General features: G+C 34.3%; 1 protein-coding gene across 14 annotated transcripts in view; it reads right to left on the bottom strand.

Annotated features, from left to right (window-relative positions):
• The window catches only part of LOC143229560 (uncharacterized), a 135618-nt gene that overhangs the window by 54286 nt on the left and 61946 nt on the right, over positions 1-19386 (bottom strand). For 10 of the 14 annotated variants that reach the window (XR_013015942.1, XM_076462068.1, XM_076462059.1 and 7 more), the window contains exons 2-3: positions 13375-13523; positions 783-859 (exon numbers count right to left, since the gene is read on the bottom strand). Coding sequence is in view for 13 of the 14 variants with exons in the window: in XM_076462059.1 (XP_076318174.1) it covers positions 783-859; positions 13375-13523 (226 nt within the window). In the remaining variant the exon portion in view is untranslated. Of the gene's footprint in view, positions 1-782; positions 860-3219; positions 3359-13374; positions 13535-15037; positions 15179-19386 lie in introns of those variants that run through there. The other 4 variants (XM_076462070.1, XM_076462066.1, XM_076462072.1 and 1 more) reach the window with 3 other exon arrangements.

Here is a 19386-nt window from a genome sequence, read left to right as displayed (position 1 = left end):
AGATGTATAATGCATGATTTACAGAAATCAGTCCATGAGTCATTGATGGTAATAAAGGGTGAGAAATTGCCTACAGACACGAAGGGACGGATTGACGCTAACAGCAAATGATCATCAGTTATGATAAAGAATAATTTTAATGTCATCCTTCCCAAAGGAAGCTTTTCCATACTGTGTTTGTTGTATCAAATGGTCTGAAGAGCTCTGGATGGAGTGAAACTCGTTTGTAACAACGGATTTGATAAATAAAGTGTGGTTTGAGTATCCTTATTATTATCCACTCTTCAGATTTTTTTACAAAATCCCTAAAGGATGAAATAAAAGATGCAGTATTCAGGAATGTAATAGTCTTAACACTAATGTCTTATGATAATAACACAAATCCTTCCTTAAGTAGCTTAATGCTAGAGCTGAATAAGTTAACTTTCGTGTATTTTCATCTGGCCAGGTGGGTTGAGGCACTCGACTTGTAATCTAAGGATCGCGGGTTCGAATCCCCGTCACACCAAACATGCTCGCCCTTTCAGCCATAAGGGCGTTAGAATGTGACGGTCAATCCCACTATTAGTTAGTAATAGAGTAACCCAAGAGTTGGTAATGATGGCTAACTGTTTTCCTCTAGTCTTACACTGCTAACTTAGGGACAGCTAGCGCAGATAGCCCTCGTGTAACTTTGCGCGAAATTCAAAACAAATCTTTTTCAACACCTTCATTACTGTATATTAACATGAAGAACTATAAACCAACGTTTATGCCAAGCATGGTATGTGACAAAAACTTACTTGTAGTTTCAACATCTCCATTAATGTCTAACGCTGCGCTTGTTCGGTAAATCATCTTGTTTGGGCTGCCATTTTCTCTAAAAATAAAAAAAAAAATCAAGTAACATATTAAATAACAATATTATTAAAATGTTCAAATGACATTTAACACATATATATATAAATTGCGAAGATACATAAAATATAACAACCTTTTGATTCAATCGCTTTTAGTAGGCTTAGCCGATGCTTAGACCAAATTTCTTCTCTAAACAGCTCTTTAATCAGTCTCAAGAGTTATTAAAATATCAAAAGCCATTAAGTGTTACATTCAAAAATATTTTTAATATAACCTTGAATTAGACTACTATATTTCACAATAAAATTGTACTTAATAATATCAAATTGCTGATAAAGTTGTCCAGTGCATGTATATGAATTGAAATCGAATTCTCATTTCGAAATTAAAGAACTTTTGACAAAATAAATAATGTAATGTAACTAAACTGAAACCAACAACAACAACAAACGATAATTGAAATATAAACATATAACAAAATGCATATAACAACATATAAAAAGTCAATTTTACCCCATTTATAGTTATTTATCAAATTATAGATTTTAAAACTAATAATGCATTTTTAGAATCATCTATTTCGAAAAAAACAGGCAAATCAAAATACTGTTAAGCTACGTTTGTGACATTCTGGGACTCTTAATAACAATAGACATACAGTTATCTAACCATCACAAAACAAGGAGTTCGAAAAACTAGCATTGTACGCTTGTTTATTTTTAATTTCGCGCCAAGCTATGCGAGGCTATTTGCGCTAGCCTTCCCTAATTTAGTAGTGTAAGACTAGAGGGAAGGCAACTAGTCATCACCACTCACCATCAACTCATAGGCTACTCTTTTACCAAGGAACAGTGAGATTGACTATCACATTATAACGCCCGCACGGCTGAAGGGGTGAGCATGTTTGGTGTAACAGGGATTCGAACCCACGACCCTCAAATTGCGAATGGAGCACCCAAACTACTTGGCCATATCGAGCCTGGACCTAGTATTAATAAAGACAAGTGCAGGGATTTATTGCCTGTTTATGAAAGAAACATGACAAATGATGAAGCCAAACATAAGGAAGCATACACACAACTGCTATTACATATAAGCAAAGAGACACGCGATTGGTTGAAAACTCGATCTATAAATTATAGAGAAACTAGCAGATACCCATTTAACAATTCAACGGTTATTTTCCTCAAAATAATCACGAATAAGTATAAAATGTGAAGTTATCCCAATTATTTGAATCAGTGTGTGTATGCACTTTGATTGTCTAGTGCGTTGTTTACAACCACCTTCTACCATTCCACTCTTATTTCTATAAGGCAAATATCATTGCATTTGTTTTAAAGTTAAAGGGCATGAATGCAGTGCATTTTTGGCAAAAAATGTTTGAGTTTCGATGCAATGATTGTATTCAGTACAATAGAGCGTTTCTCATGTTCGCTAAGTAGCTACAGTGATTTTGTTTTCGCTAGATGTCACTGTTTCTTGTCATTTTACTGGGTGAAAGAAAAGACTGCTACCGAAGTAAGCACTTTTTAGTAGTTGCCATTTGTGTAAGAAGTGTCAAATGGGGAGATATTCAATTAATTTCAAATCAAGTTATTCGACATGGTACAATAAGAGCATGCAGGTATACAATAATACCTGCATAATTTATGTATGTGTGTGTGTATAAATAAATAAATATATATATACACACACACACACTTCCATTCCTGCTCCTCTCTTCGAAATGTTTCTTTCAATCATTCGACTGAGGAAGTCTCGTTATTTATCGTAAAATTCCTTCATAAAAAGAAACATTTGTTCTTAATATGTTTTCCTCAGATTGATCAATTAACACACAAGAAGACTGACAGATCGATGTTAATATCGATATGAAATTTTAGTACTTGCAAAAAAAAAAAAAACAGTTTTCCTGTAATTTTGAAATTTAATCTCAACCAGACAATCAATATAGCTAATCAAACATACTTTGCATTGTTTCATCAGCTGGATACCTCAACTGTTAACAACATTTTCGGCCATAATCCTAATAATATGTTATAAAATTCAGCCTGATTAGAAGGTTTAGGTTGATTCTCAATAAATATACTAAAATAACAATATGAAACAATCTCTACAATAAAATTATAATGATGAAATGTGCAGTTTAAAATAACAACATTTCATGTGTTAATACCATTAATAAAAGTAATAATAAACAATGAATATGGTATCGGCAGCAGTGATCCTTCGCGAGGGAATACGACGTCTCCAAGAGTAAATGTGTTCTCACATGACTGACTGAATTCTAAATTTGCATTGTTTAGAACGCCTCTGGTAGATAGTGCTTATAGTGCTTAGACGTTGTGTAAAGAGAGGTTGGCTTCTTTCTCTTACCTCTTTTATCATTTCTGCTTGTTTGTTTGTGACTCAGGAGAATCCTACGTGTGACTTCTTTTAAAGTGGGGATAGCGGGGCACTGGCTAGGTAAATCCTTCAGAAATTTCATAGGTTACGGATCACTTTTAATAGGAAACTTAGGGAATACAGAAACACTAGATGTTAGTTAAATTTCTGCCGGACAAAAAGATTTCTTTGAAAAACGTAACATAGCATGACTATCCTGATTTATCTCCAATTTTCACTGATACATCATTTGGCTAAAAAACTTAAGTCAATTCTACTACTTATCATTAGACGAGAGTAACTTTTGTGACATTTTTATATTACTGACAGTCAGTACTCATCCAAAAAACTAACTACCTCGCTGTCTTAGGCGTTTTACTTGATTGTAACATATATGCCTTGTAGTTTATATACAACGCCAAGACGCTATCTAATCACATTATGTTAATAAGCTATGATCAAAAGCAAAAGTGTTATAAGGTATCACATATAATATTTTCTGATGTGTTAGGAAATATTTTCCACACGGACTGGTACCGCTGTGAAAAGTCAAAATGGTGGTTCTAATAAAGTGACCAGAAAACGCAAATAATACTACCTATTCACTTACTGCCATACTAAAATCACAGTTTTAGTCTAAATAATTATAGACTTTAGCAAATATTCATGGAATTACTATTCACTTACTACTACGTCGTGCTAACTCTTTGAGACTAATTTCCACCTCAGCAACGACGTGATAATTATTCTAAAGTACCAAATTTTCACTTACAGTTAAGTCGTGGTAACTAACCCAAACGGTATTCCCCGCTTACAAATGGATCGTGATACCTATATCTAACAGTATTTCCAATTTACATCTACGTCACCACGTCGTGGTCACTATTCCCGACGTTTTCTACAAATTTTGCTTCTTTGTTGTTACGTTTTACATGGTTTCATATTTCTCTCATGAAGTCAGCTAAAAAAAACAAAACTAAGGTGAAATTGAAGATAACACTTTTTTTTCTCAATGAAAATGAAATCCCCGAAAAGCACTTTATGATCAGTATCGTTAATTATAGTCTCTCTTTTTTAAGTTAACAAAAGTGATGAGCCCGAATGGCCAGTTGGTTAAGGCACTCGACTCGTGATCCGAGGATCAAGGGTTCGGATCCCCTCGTACCAAATATGCTCGCCCTTTTAGCTGTGAAGGCGTTATAATGTTATGGTCAATCCCACTATTCGTTGGTAAAAAGAGTAGCTCAAGAGTTGGCGGTGGGTGGTGATTACTAGCTGCATTCTCTCTAGTCTCACACTGCTCGACCCCGGTAGTACAGCGGTATGTCTTCGGATTTACAACGCTAAAATCAGGGGTTCGATTCCACTCGGTGGGGTCAGCAGATAGCCCGATGTGGCTTTGCTATAAGAAAACACAAAAACACTCACACTGCTAAATTAGGGATGGCTAGTGCAGATAGCCCTCGTGTCGCTTTGAGCAAAATTAAAAAACAAACAAAAGTGATGACTAAAAAGTGTGAAAGACCTTAAAGCAGCCATTTTTTAAAGGAAGAAGCAGAATAGAAGTAAAAAGTGGAATTATAAATTATTGAATATTTCTATGTTAAGCCTGTCTTATCCTTATGGGTTAACTAGAAGTATTTTCTTCAATATCTGTTAAGAAACGGAATATCCTTCAGGATATTAAAAAACACCCCGAACGTAGGAAAAAGCATCTTTTTTTAGTTTGTGACTGTGACATTGTAAACTGGTAAGTTTCTGCAAAGGTTACGTTAACAAAAACATTCTCACCAACAGTTATACAGACTTAATCTTGACTACACAAAATGGTGCGATGCGCAATAGTTGAGTTCAAAAAGTAAAAAAAGCAAACAAACACAAACTACAGTAATATTCGTAGATCAAACACTACCGACGTCGGAAACGTTCGTCAACGTGTTACAAGCTTGTAGTAATACACATGGCTTAACAAGTATTATTTTATCACTCCATCAAGAGAAGTGATTCCTCGAGTCTTTACCGTAAATAAAAAATAACAACAAAAACACTTACTAATTTTTGATCCACCGATCCAATTTCTCTACTTGATTGCTATTGGAAACAAAAATTTGGCTTGGTTTTCCTTTATAGGAGGTCGGCATAGCCAGACGGTTAAGGTACTCTACTCGTAATCCGAGGGTAGCGGGTTCGAATCCCCGTCACTTCAAACATGCTCACCCTTTCAGTCGTGGGGGCGTTATAATGTATCAGTCAATCCCACTGTTCTTTGGTAAAAGAATAGCCCAAGAGTTGGCGGTGGGTAGTGATGACTAGCTGCCTTCACTCTAGTCTTACGCTGCTAATTTAGGGACAGTTAGTGCAGATAGCCCTCGTGTAGCTCTACCTGTCTGTCAATCTGTTCGACAGTTTTGGATATTACGTTTAATGTTTTTTTCTCTTTTGAATCCAGGGAGTGGAAAACCTTTTTTATGGAAGGTTTTGTTCTGAAGAAGAGTAGCAGGCATTTTTTGATATCTGTTTGTCGTTAAACACAAAACCACACAGGGGATAATATGCGCTTTTCCTACTAAGAGTATCAAACTTTGTTTTTTAGCGTTATAAGACTACAAATATACACTAATAAGGGGTGTACATATATACATATACATAAAAAATAAAAACAAATTGCGTGTATTTTTATTCAAACTACTTACAAAAAGTAAATATTCTTGACTTCGTTCATGAAGATTTATGAGAAATAAATCTTTAAAATTCAGTAGTGTGTACTGTCACTATCCTTGTGTTTTGATACCTCAAATTCTTTTAGATGATTTGTTTATTAAATAGAAATGAATACACTGTTTATTGTAAACTAGTAATCTGGACGTAAGTCATGTAAATTCATGATTAATGAAAGGTTATCTTAGGACATGAAAAGTTGTTTTCTTTACATATATAACTAAAGAAACAACCAAAACACCAATAACAGCAAAACACAAAATGTGAAACCGTAAATTTGAATGTATCTGCTCATGTACCCATCAAACCTTCATGCCAAATTTGATGAAGATCCATCAACACAGGCGAAGTAGAGGTAAAATAACCCTGCAAAAGCACTCGTAAAAATAGCAAAATGCAAAATTTGTGTAATTTTCAATGGGCCTGTTGAGCCTCCATACCAATTTTGGTGAAGTTCCTTCCACACCCAACGAAGTATTATATTTACATGGATATACAATAGACAGTGCTATTATATTTATAAAGATAGCGTCAGTGTATTATATCCGTGTGTGACATATACATGGTGTCATATATGCACCCTGATGATGAAGAAAAACAAAGTTTTCCGTCACAGAAAAAGGAGGCAAAACGGGAAAATCGTGACCCTATTGCAAATTTACATGAACACAGGATAAAAATTTCACAAAGTTGAGGACTGCACATTGCGCTATAAAAAGTTTTTTGATTATCATGTAAGCAAGAGTTCTATCATTGTTTGATGTATAAATATCTATATAAATTGTTTGTTTGTTTATTTGTTGTAGAACACAAAGTGATACAGTGGATTATCTACGCTTTTCCTACTACGGGTATCAAAATTCGGTTTTTACATTACAAGCCTAAAGATTTACACTAATAAGTGGGTGTACCTATGTACATATACATAAAAAATAAAAGCACACTGTGTGTATTTTTATTTAAACTGCTTACAAAAAATTAAATAAATTTTATCAACTTCATTGATGAAGATTTATGAAGAATAAATCTTTAAAATGCAGTAGGGTGTACTGTCCCTATCCTTGTGTTTTAATACCTCAGATTTTTTTAATGAATACACCATTTATTGTGAATTTTTGTTTGTTTCCTTTTAATTTCGCGCCAAATTACACGATAACTATCTGCGTTAGCCGTCCATAATTTAGCACAGTAGGATTAGAGTGAAGGCAACTGGTCAACAACACCCGTCGCTAACCCTTGGGGTATTCTTTTACCAACGAATAGTATGATTGACTGTCACATAATAACGCCCTCACTCCTGAAAGGGCGAACATGTTTGGTGTGACGGGGTTACGAACTCGTGACCCTCAGTTTAAAGGGTCGAGCGCCCTTACCACCTGGTCATGACAGAGAGCCCTTATTGCAAATTCTTCAGCTCTAAATTGTTCTAACTCGCCAATAAATATATATATTTTTAATCTCCTCGACAAGCGAAAGATTTCACCTCAGCAGCATATGCATAACATTTGACACCCTTTTCTCTTACTTTGACCCTTTTCACTCATCTCTAATTTTGTACAAGTTATTTGTTATACAAAGTTTCTAAAGTGGATCATAGATGCGTGAGCGGCACAATGCACGATAAAAAGTCCTCAGAATACAGTAGTCGTATCACGTGCCAACACATTAACCATTAACTGTATACACATTTAATTTACATAATATTTTTTTGAAAGTTAGAACAAGTACTCAATGTTTACACAGAATTATAGAACTATTAATCTCTTAAGTAACTCTTGGTAAAAATAGATATAGCTATGCTTCAGTAACTTGGTTCTATTAGTATAAACAAAATTTGTGATAACCACAGCTAAAATGGATTATTTTCACAGATTATCTTTAAAGCTTCTTTATAACTATTGAAAGTTATCTACATAAACGATAATTACTGTGAATCTGCAGAAACTGTCAGAAGTTGGCTTGTGAATTATGGAAGACGGTCTGTGTGTGGTATTTCTCGTTCCTCGGTGTGTTTAGATTACACAGTTAACAAACAAGAGAATATGGAGAATTGAGCTTACGTTCAAAGTAGTGTTGGTGTAAGAATTATTCTCGATTAATTAGTTTGAGATTTCTAAATTTTAACAATGTCGAGTCATGTTATTCGTGAAAACTTGCACGTGCACAAACATGAAATAACTATATTGGCAGTAAGATCAAATACAAAAGTCACATGTGGTCGAATTGACCAATTCCTTCTACCAATGGTCTACTGACACTTTTTATTTATGGTTGCATAAACAGTCCTTATTATTGACTTCTGACTTGTCAGAACCAATGGCAAGTCATGTGACACTAAAACCTAGAACAGAAAATAAGCTGTTCACATGATGAATTTACAGATAGTATTAAGACTTTGAAATAATAACTGCCATAATTTTTTTGTGAATGTTTCTTGTTTATTGTTATGCGTTTTTACTTGATGAAGGAAAACCTGGTGGAGGTAAGTAATGTTAAACCCCTTTACATAACTCATTGTTGATTTTGGAACAAAAATTAAAAGTAATAAATAGGTGTTAAAACGTATTAAGCAAAATCTTCAAATCCGCTACACCATGTGACTGTTCAACTTTTAGTTGTTTTATCATAATTAGTATTTTATGGGATATTGTTTTATTACGTTTATCACTATTTCTTTTCAAAGCGTCAAACTGACCCGTTTTAAATCTTAACACGTGAACTCCGATGGAAATAAGTTATTTTGGAATATCGAAGCACTTCCTTTACGTGCAGTTTAAAATTTATTACTGTCAATTTTATGGTGCCCTCTGCAAATAAACTGTCGTAGCTCGCGAAGGCTACTTTAACGGGTTGGCCCTGTGGTAGAGCTCTGGATTCACTCGCTGGGTTTAAGTTCGTGAAATACCACTTTAAGTTGTGTGTTATAACAATCCATCCTTAGCTTGGATAGGGTGTGGTATGATGATGCTGAGTGACTGCCTCACATTGTTCAGTAGTTCAAAATTAGGGACGTTGGCAGTTAGTTTTAGTAGCTTTACCATAAGTACAAAATATAAATATTCTAAGTGTGTGTGTGCTTGTCATCACCACCCACCGCCAACTCTTGGGCTACTCTTTTACCAACGAATAGTGGGATTGGTCGTTACGTTATAACGCTCCCACGGTTGAAAGGGCGAGCATGTTTGATGGGATGGGGATTCGAACCCAATAATATTTGTGGTTTTGTGATTGACAAGAAACGTTGTTATTGCCTATTTTTGGTGGTATAAGATGTCTTTATCAAAAAAACTCGTGATAAAGAATTACAGAAATATTTTTGATAATGACTTTTGCTTTACTTTAACCCATTCTAAAAGTCTGTTTGCTTATAATCTAAAATGGGTTTACTCTCTCAGGTTGTGCAAAATAAAAATCATATAATGATCTACTGTTTCGAGAGTTATGTTCCACTCTTCAACTTTTATCCATACAAATTGTAAAAATAACTGAACCTGGATAATTTCCGTTGTTTAACGTTCACCTGACGAAAGAAAAAGCCTAAAACAGTGTTGTCTGTGTCGTATAAACAATGAGAGCTACCACTTTCAGGTCATCTGGACAAGGTTTTGTCTAAAAGAAAAACTGCAGTATTTGTAGATGTACCAAGAAAGATATGTATTACTAAAACTTCCATAGACCGGCTAGATCGTGAACGTTACACACTCGATAGTCACGACAAAAAAAGGTATACTGAAAAATAGAAAATTCAGTACTAACTAGGTAAGTTCATTTTTAAGATGCACTGCACGGTTTGCTACGAAGCAATGAAAACACACACACACACACTCCTTTGCAGTTAACGAACGACTAATGCGCACGTACGATTTTGAAACATGGATCTGGAGAAAAGTGCTAAATGTATTTTAAAGCCTTGGGTTTCTTTCAATATCTGAAAAATATGTGTTTAACATGTTAATAGGAATTCAGTAAGTAGTTTAATTATTCTTGGTTTTTCACATCTGTCTCATGATGAGATATAAGCAAATACTTTCATAATGAACAGCTTTTTTAGATGAAAATTATATATTTACGTTTATTAAACTTAAATTGAAATCAAAGCATCATCACGCTACAATTTGGGAGTAAAAGTGGCATATGTTATACTCCACAGTGTATCTTTGGAAGTTATGTATATATGCGCATGATAAATTTCACTGATATCCGTCCGCTAGTTTCAGAAAGCTTATGTAAATTGTTGACACTTCTGGTAGTTGAATGGAAATTGCTGAATATTATGACTGTGATGTAATGAAGTCATCAAGATGTAACGATGTAGAAATCAAGCTAGCTAACAAGGTAGGGCCTGTACTGGATCCTATCTGCCTGCAGAGAAACGTAAATCCAATCAACTCGTGTCCTTGGGACGACAAGCAGTAAATACAATCTATCCTTTTTACTGTGGATAGTTAATTAATAACACTCGTAAACTTATTTGCCTTGGTAACTCAGGTCATATTCTTTACGTACAAGTAGGTTCTAACGACGACTAAACGAAAGAAAAAAAAGTGAATTAGAAATCATCAACATGCTTATAAACAAATATAACGGAAATTTTAAGAGAAGTGATCTGTTAATTCTTGTAGTAGTTAGTCATGTAATGATCATTGTACCATGACATGAATGTGTACAGGAAAAATGACAAAGAGGTAGTGGTCATTTTACTACGAAGTTACTGTGAACGGATAAAGCACACCATAATCGTCAGCCATTTTAGCACAACGTGACTGTGAACGGATAAAGCACAGCTTGGTATGGGTAACGACTACTTCGCTGCGACAAGATTGTGGATAAGTAAAAACACATGTGAAAATATTATTAGTTATGTAGATATTTTTATTAATCAACTTTTAAATTTTAAGGAAATGAAATATGCAAGAGAAAAAAACTTGATTGTTTTATAAAAGAGAATCTTACGGTTATTTTCTCATAAAATAGCACATTAAAAGTTAAATGATACAAAATAACGATACAATGCACGATATCTTATGAAAGTCTAATTTACGTAATACGATTTTCACTTTTGGGCCTTAGGATCGCTTCTAATGATAAATTTTCATGCACGAATATATTATAATGCTTATCACAGTCAGTAGACTCTTATGTAGGATGGCCAAGGTACACAATAGGCATAATACAAATATACACGCTAAAAACCAACAATGACAAAAAGTTTTACTTTAAAAGTTACTCTACTCATAAAGCCAAAATGCAAGTCAAGAAGTCCTGGCTAAGATGCCAAACCAGGAAGTCACCAACCCACCATACTGTTCGTCTTTCTTCTTCATGTTCCAGTTCAGATAATCCTAACTACTTTATCACTAACGTCAGTTTAAACCTAAATCCTCTACTCTATGTGTTGCTGGGCAGTGCACAATATCACAGCTTGGTCGTAATAACTAGTAGTAATTAAAAACATACAAACATAATTCTAGTGTAAACGATGTTATCATCACATTTAGATATTAGGTTTCTTACAGAGATCTGGTGTTTCTTTAAAAAAAACTTAAATGCAGGGTAAAACAGGAATTACCAGAAAACGAACATTAGATGACTGTAACATGTAGAATACCCATTGCTTTGTACAGTGTATACAACCGACGTATTTAGGAAGCCAACACTAATTTCATGTATGAAATGAAGGAGTAAAGGAAATCAATACACGTAACATTAAATATTATTAATGTCATAATGTCATAGAACACACTAACTTTCAGTCAGGGAAAAGAAGTCACAAAACAAGTAACAAAGATCATTTGTAAATATAAAGTCATACAGGGATGATACAGCTATACGAGACATTCAACGTTAAAATTAATATTACATTGTAAAGTTCATACTTGAGAGAAGTTTAATATTATTGCAGTTGGAAGTTATATATTCCTGACTGTTGATATTCAGTTTGTTTATCATATTATTATGGTCATGTCAGGTTAGGCATCACTGTCGTGTAACTAAGAGACTGGGACTAATGTACGAGTAAAACCAAGTTGAGTCAAACATATCTTGATTATTACGGACTCTTGCTACGAAGTCTGTCGAACTAACGACCATGTAACACTTTTGTGTTCGTGCGTTTTACAATGTAACATTAAATTTTAACATTGAACGTCATGTTATTACTTGTTTCACATTCAAGATTTAAATAGAATCTTCCAGCATTTTATTAAATATCTATTCATTCTCTTTCGCCACAACATTGTAGACTTGGTCAAATGTCTAGTTTATACTAAATTTTAAACTTAAGTGTAATTTAATGACCTAACATACTTTAATCAACCCCGATCACATACCAAAACTTCATAATAAAAAATACCCTATTCCTTCTTTTTAACTTCTATGATTCTGGAGGAACTAAGCAACAGCAGTTGTGATTCTGGATTAACTAAACCATAGAAGCTGTGATTCTAGAGCTAACTCATAGAAGCTGTTATTCTAGAAGATCTATCCCTTATAAACTGTGATTCTGGAGGGATAAGCCTATAAAAACTATGATTCTGAAGGAACTAACCCTTAAAAACTGTTATTTCAGAGGATCAGAATCTCGCCAACAGAAGCTGCGATTCTGGAGGATGTAACCCATAGAAGCTGTTGCTACCGAGGAGCTAACCAGCTGCTGTCGTAAAATCCGAAGGTAGTTTTTAGAATCTCTGATTTTGGAGTAAATTATCTTTAGAAGCTAACCCTTTTGAACTCTAATTCTAAGGAATGTAATGCTTAAAAACTGTGGATCTTGAAGTCATAATCATTATGAGAGGTGCGATTCTGAAGACAATACACATACCAAATACAGTTCTAAAACGATCATTCTTAGAGATGCGATTCCACAACGTATTGGCCTTAGGAGCTATGTTTCTGAAGAGCTAACCCTAAGGAGCTGTGATTGTAAAAAACCTAACCTTAACTACTTGTGCTTACAGAGGACTTATATGTCTGCTTTAATATACCTAAACATATGTACAACTATCACTTCATTTAATAGAGTGCAGTATCAGTCATCTACCAGGTCAGTTTCTGGTTGTTTCACTTATAAACATACTAAGTATATGTCAGACAGCAGCATATGCTCAAACAAACGAACTTATGTATAACTTTTCTTTTTTCGTTTTTTTTTTTTTTTAGGAAAATAAGATGTATAAGTTCTTCCAAATTGACGTGACGTATTTTGTACATAACCTTAAAACGGTTGTAAGCTATATTACGTATCCCTATATGTTATAAAAACTGTAATGAAACTTGGAACGAATCACACACGAACGATTAAAACAAATACCTCAGTTTGTTGGGCGGACCGTAAAACCTTCATTGTTGACCGTTCCTCTCGTTCACATCTTAAAATAACATAACATAATTAAGGCATCCAAATAAATAACAAGACCAAAGAAATTATACCTCGGTACTGACATGTCCACAGGGTCCACAACTTCTGTTTTCTTTTCGGATGTAGAGTGGACGTTGGTTTCTCTTGGTCCTCCATTCACAGTTTTATGAGGTAATTCCACTTTGTTCTCCTGGCTGCTAGGCTTAGTAACAGGGCTCAGCTGAAAGAATACTACAAAGTTAAAAGTCATATATTACAAACACTGTCCAGTCTTTGGATAACATACAAAATGAAGTAACACACAGAAGTGTAACAGTAAAGTATATATATTAATACGAGGTTCAAACTGTTTAAGGTTCTTTTGTGAAATATTCATTCTTGTTACTCCAAGGCATGTATTGTCTGACTTTCGAACAAAGTCACATTTAAGTATTTGCTGTGTCCATCGAAGGGAATCGAATCTCAAATATTAACTTTGTATGTCTGTAGGCTTATCGCTGTCTTACCAGGAGAGCCAAACTGTGGGAATAATGGAAACATCAAACGTTTACGTAGTCCACATTCCTAAAAAAAAATGTATGCCTACTACATTACGGTAATTTTCCTAAAACACTGGCTTCCGTTTTTCTTTTGTTATTTTTAGCGAAAAATTACAGAATAAGCTATCCGACTTCTGCTCCCCACAGGGAATCGAGGCCCATAAACTTACCTCTGACCCACTGAGGGATAATTGTCTTCTGAACAGTGTTTTCTTGGCGATTAAAAATCAACGCTATAAAAAAAAATGTAGTGAACTACTAAAAACCAGAAACAATATAATAAAATTGAAACTCTAAATTATGCCCTCGTTATCATTCCTTGATGTCGTCTTTAAGTCATAGCACCCACATTGGTAAGGATATTCCATCTATCAGGCAAAATCTGGATGCCAATGTAAAACTTGCCAGTAACTAAGGAGAATCGGTTACGGGTCAGGAGTTGAGAGCTTGAACTCACAACGTCTCAACTCCAACTGCCTTTCGCTGTCTGCAGCTAGTTATGAGAAGACAATTACCCTTAATATTTAGAAATAGCTTCAACGCACACATCCGAACATTTCTCGCCAGTTCTAAATTCCAAAGCTCTACCAAAGTGCCAACCTGTGCCCTTGTCCAATGCCTTTCAGCTTTTAACTCAAATAATATATTATCATCATTGCAATTATATAACATTCTTATACCGAGTTGTTGAATAAGTTTATAATTGTTAGTCATAATGTAGTGTTTTAGTTCAGAAGGCAATGTGTTCATGAAATTAAGGAAAATGCAAGTTTTAAGTTTGGTTCGATTACATTCAACTTGTTTTCTACTTTTTCTGCCTAGATCTCTACAATGTGATTCAAGTTCTTGGTTTGTTTGTTTGTTTTTGAATTTCGCGCAAAGCTACACGAGGGCTATCTGTGCTAGCCGTTCCTAATTTAGCAGTGTAAGACTAGAGGGAAGGCAACTAGTCATCACCACCCACCGCCAACTTTTTGGCTACTCTTTTACCAACGAATAGTGAGATTGACCGTTCATTATAACGCCCCCACGGTTGAAAGGGTGAACATGTTTGGTGCGACCAGGATTCGAACCCGCGACCACAGTTTTCGAGTCGAACGCCTTATCCCACCTGGCAATGTCGAGCTCCAAGTTCTTGGTAAAGAAATGAAATAAAGCTAATAAGGTAAAATATCACAGATGCAATATTACACACCACTCCTGATTAATTGCATCGCTTTTACGTCCAAGTAAAAAATTCCATTTCAACGACTATACTTCATGAGCTCCACTTCGTTTTTCACGATATGTTTTCAGCTGCATGTAAATCAACCAGTGTACCAAGAACATAAATATGATTTATATAACACCAGACATTAGGCAAAAATCGGCCAGAACCCATCTGTACGTTAGCTGGAGAGTGGTAAACACGTGAAGATCATGTTTCTCCAAAAGAACAACAAATAAAAACCAAAACAACTAGTATACGAGCCGTAAACCAACACGTGTTAGAAATAATGGTTTTCTTTCTTATAGGAAGAGGAAGTAGACACCAAATATGTTCCGTACATGTACAGCAGGTTCACGCATATCTTATAGGATTTCGATATAAAAGTAGAGGACACAATATATGTTTAAATGTATATTTACTTATTTGTTAAATTTCACGCAAAGCTATGAAGGCTATCTAAACTAGCCGTCTCTAATTTTGAAGTTATAAATTAAAGAATGGTAGTTTGTCAACATCATTCACCCACAATTCTCTGATTACTCTTTTCTGAACTAATAGAAGGATTAAGCATCATATATAACACCACCATTTGATGAAAGGGCGAGAATTTTCGGTGACAGGTTTGTATCCCGAACCCACAACTTGCGAGACGAGCGCTCTGACCACTAGAGATAAACACATACTTACTTAATCACGTAAGACATAGGGAATATAAGTAAATAAATTATTCAAAGTACCCTCATCATAATTCTAAACGTGCAGAAAAGTTAAACTGAAGTTTGTGTTTATACACGTATGTTATTAAAAGTGGTTCATCTCCACTGACGAGTTGTTGTACTGACATCTTAAGCAGTGACTTTTGTGAGACACAAGACAAACCTGAAAGTTTATTCTGATATACTTTTTATTTTTAGTTTGAAATGGACAAACTGTGACTAGATTTCTCAGAGAAAAGTTCAGAAATTCTTTTGAAAAGTTTGAGATAAAAATATGAACTTAAAATAACTAAAACCTAAAAAGTATTTGTCTTTCTGACACTGTTCTTGTTGAATATAAAATCTATGACGTGCAACTTTTTCCTTTTTCGCCACTGGTTTCTTATCGCTGTTAAAACACTAAATTGTTAAATTGTTCATTTCGATATTTGTGATCGTTCTGGTAAATTTAATGTCATGTTTAACATAAAAGGGGAAATTTTATCAGTCTTTTAATCTTCAGAGCGAAATCTGAAGTCAGTTTCTCAAACAAACTTACTTCTCAACCACATGATTTTAAAATATTCTTTTGCCTTTCATAGTAGTGTAAAACATAACAATGGGCGAAAAGGCAAACAACGAATTTCTTGTTGGCCCGGCATGACCAGGTAGTTAGGGCGTTCGACTCGTAATATGAGGATCACGGGTTCGAATCCCCTCATACCAAACATGCTCGCCCTTTCAGCCGTGGAAATGTTATAAATGTGACGGTCAATCCAACTATTCGTTAATTAAAGAGTGGCCCACGAGTTGGCGGTGGGTGGTGATGACTAGCTGCCTTTCTTCTAGTCTTACACTGCTAAATTAGGGATGGCTAGCACAGATAGCCCTCGTGAAGTTTTGCGAGAAATTTCAAAACAAACAAACTTCTTTTTTGCGTAATTTTTATCAAATATTCAAGTTTTATAAATCTTCCCTCAAAATTTTATCTTAAAAGATATTCAAAGTATAAATGTCTTTTACTTTATTGGGATATCTCATTATTTTTTACTGCGTTTGCTTATTCTAACATGTGTGATAAAAGTTGCAATTAATATAAGTATTGTAAAACAAAATAAAACAGACAGAAATTTCAAAACCACTGATGTATTGTACTATTCCAAGTATGAATACAGAGTAATCTACAAAAAAGAAATTACTACTTATAGCTCACTCTGTAATAAAGTTATGAAATAATATTTTATTTACTTTATTTAAAATAAGGAATATTTACTAAACCTGACAACTCCGATTATCAGTCCATTAAACTTAGAGGTAAAAAATAATTTGTTAAATTTTCTATGGCCATGGAATCATGGAACAACATTAAATACATTAACATGTCCATTCATATAACCATGAAACAATGATACACAAACAAATACATTACACAAAACACATAAATAATAATAGTAGTTTAATTCAGACATTCGTGATTTAAAATGCAAGTGTTTGGGTCATTCATCCAACGGTACGTACATTATAATCATCTTATAAGCAATAAACAAAACACATTAAAATTAAACAAAAGGATATCAGTATAAATATTTTTGACAAAAAAAATGTTTTGATTTGTTTTTGAATTTCGCACGAAGCTACTCGAGGGCTATCTGTGCTAGTCGTCCCTAATTTAGTAGTGTAAGACTAGAGGGAAGGCAGCTAGTCACCACCATCCACCGCCAACTCTTGGGCTACTCTTTCACCAACGAATAGTAGGATTGATCGTAACATTATAACGTCCCCACGGCTGAAAGGGCGAGCATGTTTGGCGCGACGGGGATGCGAACCCGTGACCCTTAGATTACGAGTCGCACGCCTTAACACGCTTGGCCATGCCGGGCCTAAATGTTTTGATTTTCCAATTTATGGTTTACCTTCTTTTAATAGTAATGTACCATACTCTGTAACATACATAACTTCGCATTTATTCAGGTATTGTAAAATTTGTTACAAATTACAATATTTGATTAATAATGTTGATATACTGACACAAAACATAATAGATAATGGATTTAACAAAGCAATTTTAGATAAAATTATTAAATTATTCTATAATAAATAACAAAATGCATTAAATAAGTACAAAGAAAGCAAAATCAGAGAAATTTTACTAAAAATTACTAATAATTATTTTTAGTTAAAGATAAGGTCATTAAGAACTTGACACTTCTTTATGTGGATGTACACCTTGAGCTGCATATAAAAAGTGCTACAGTCACAGTACATTGTCACTTTGCTAATGTCGCTTTAATTAATGCCTCTATCATATTGGGGGCAGAAATGCTAACTTCAAGAGGTAAGTTTTATCTTACTTACCCTTAAATGGTACTATCTTATTTTCCTTATTTTTTATTTTATTTTTGTTTTCATTTTTTTATTTTATCTATTTTTCATCTTTTTATGTTTATATTTTTCTTATTATTATTAACTTGGAAGAGCAGTTACTTTCCCACAAATGTCTGCAAGCAGTAAGGGTGATATAGATGTGGAGTGCTGTGGGTTTGAGCACCCACACCTTGCTCTCGTAATTTATAAATTTCTGATCTTCCTATGTGAACTAGCGAACTGGAGGTTAAAATTGATAGAAGGTATGTCCCCACCATAATGTGGGTTCTACAACAACAGTCACCTCCAAAACCTAGGATATATTTTACAATCCCACATTGTAGCTTGTACCCTGGGATCTTTTCAAAATATGCATAGTATTTTATTTGATTTTAATTTGTTTTGTATGAGGCTTAAAAATTTATGGTTATAATATAATTAATCAGAGGTTGGGATTTGCTGTTTGTAACGCAGTCTTTCCTCATGATTTTGTTTACTTATTTGGCTTCATTTGGATGTAATTATTTAATTTCACTAATACCAATATGTATTAGTGACTTCTCTTAATTCTCATTTTGAATTGAACCTTTAAAGTGCTATAAAATGTTCATGAACAATGTTTAGAGCTCAAATAAGACCTTTTTGATGTTTTAATCATATGGTGATCACCAGAAGACAACAATTCAAAGTAGGCTGTTGCGATTTGGCTATAACTGTCCCAATGGTCCAGTTGCTCCAACACCCTAAAAAAAGTAGACGACTAATATCTTTAAAGTCTAACTTGTTGTATTCGTAAGATATCTGTTCTATGACTGAATCACATGTTCGCAACCACAACTGTACCGATCATTAGAAACGTAATTCACAAATGTGGTTCGTGTGTCTGGTATCTAACAAGGTGCATTCCGACAACAAGACACGAAATAACTCATTTCCAATGGTACCAAGAACACAACTAGTGGACCAACAATAAATAAAATAATGTTCGTTTTAGATTAATTCTCATGCTGGATAATAGGTGTGTTTTTATTTAGCAAAGCCATATGAGGTTATCAGCTGTGTCAACCGAGGGGATAATAGACGAACACTTCTTTAAAGAAATCCAGAGCCAAATTCAACTGATGTTCACGCAAGAATATGATTCATGTGGCAGAGAATAAAGTATGATATTTGTTACAGCAAACAGAAAAGTTATATCTTCTTAGGTGTAAAAAAGCTTGATATATAGTCGAGTACTACAAAAACTAAATACTACACAATTCTACATAACTTTAC

This window comes from Tachypleus tridentatus, chromosome 10 (genome assembly GCF_004210375.1).
Source record: "Tachypleus tridentatus isolate NWPU-2018 chromosome 10, ASM421037v1, whole genome shotgun sequence".
Taxonomy (NCBI): Eukaryota; Metazoa; Arthropoda; class Merostomata; order Xiphosura; family Limulidae; genus Tachypleus; species Tachypleus tridentatus.
The sequence above is the reverse complement of the archived record's forward strand: the minus strand, read 5'-3'. Positions and strand labels throughout refer to the sequence as shown.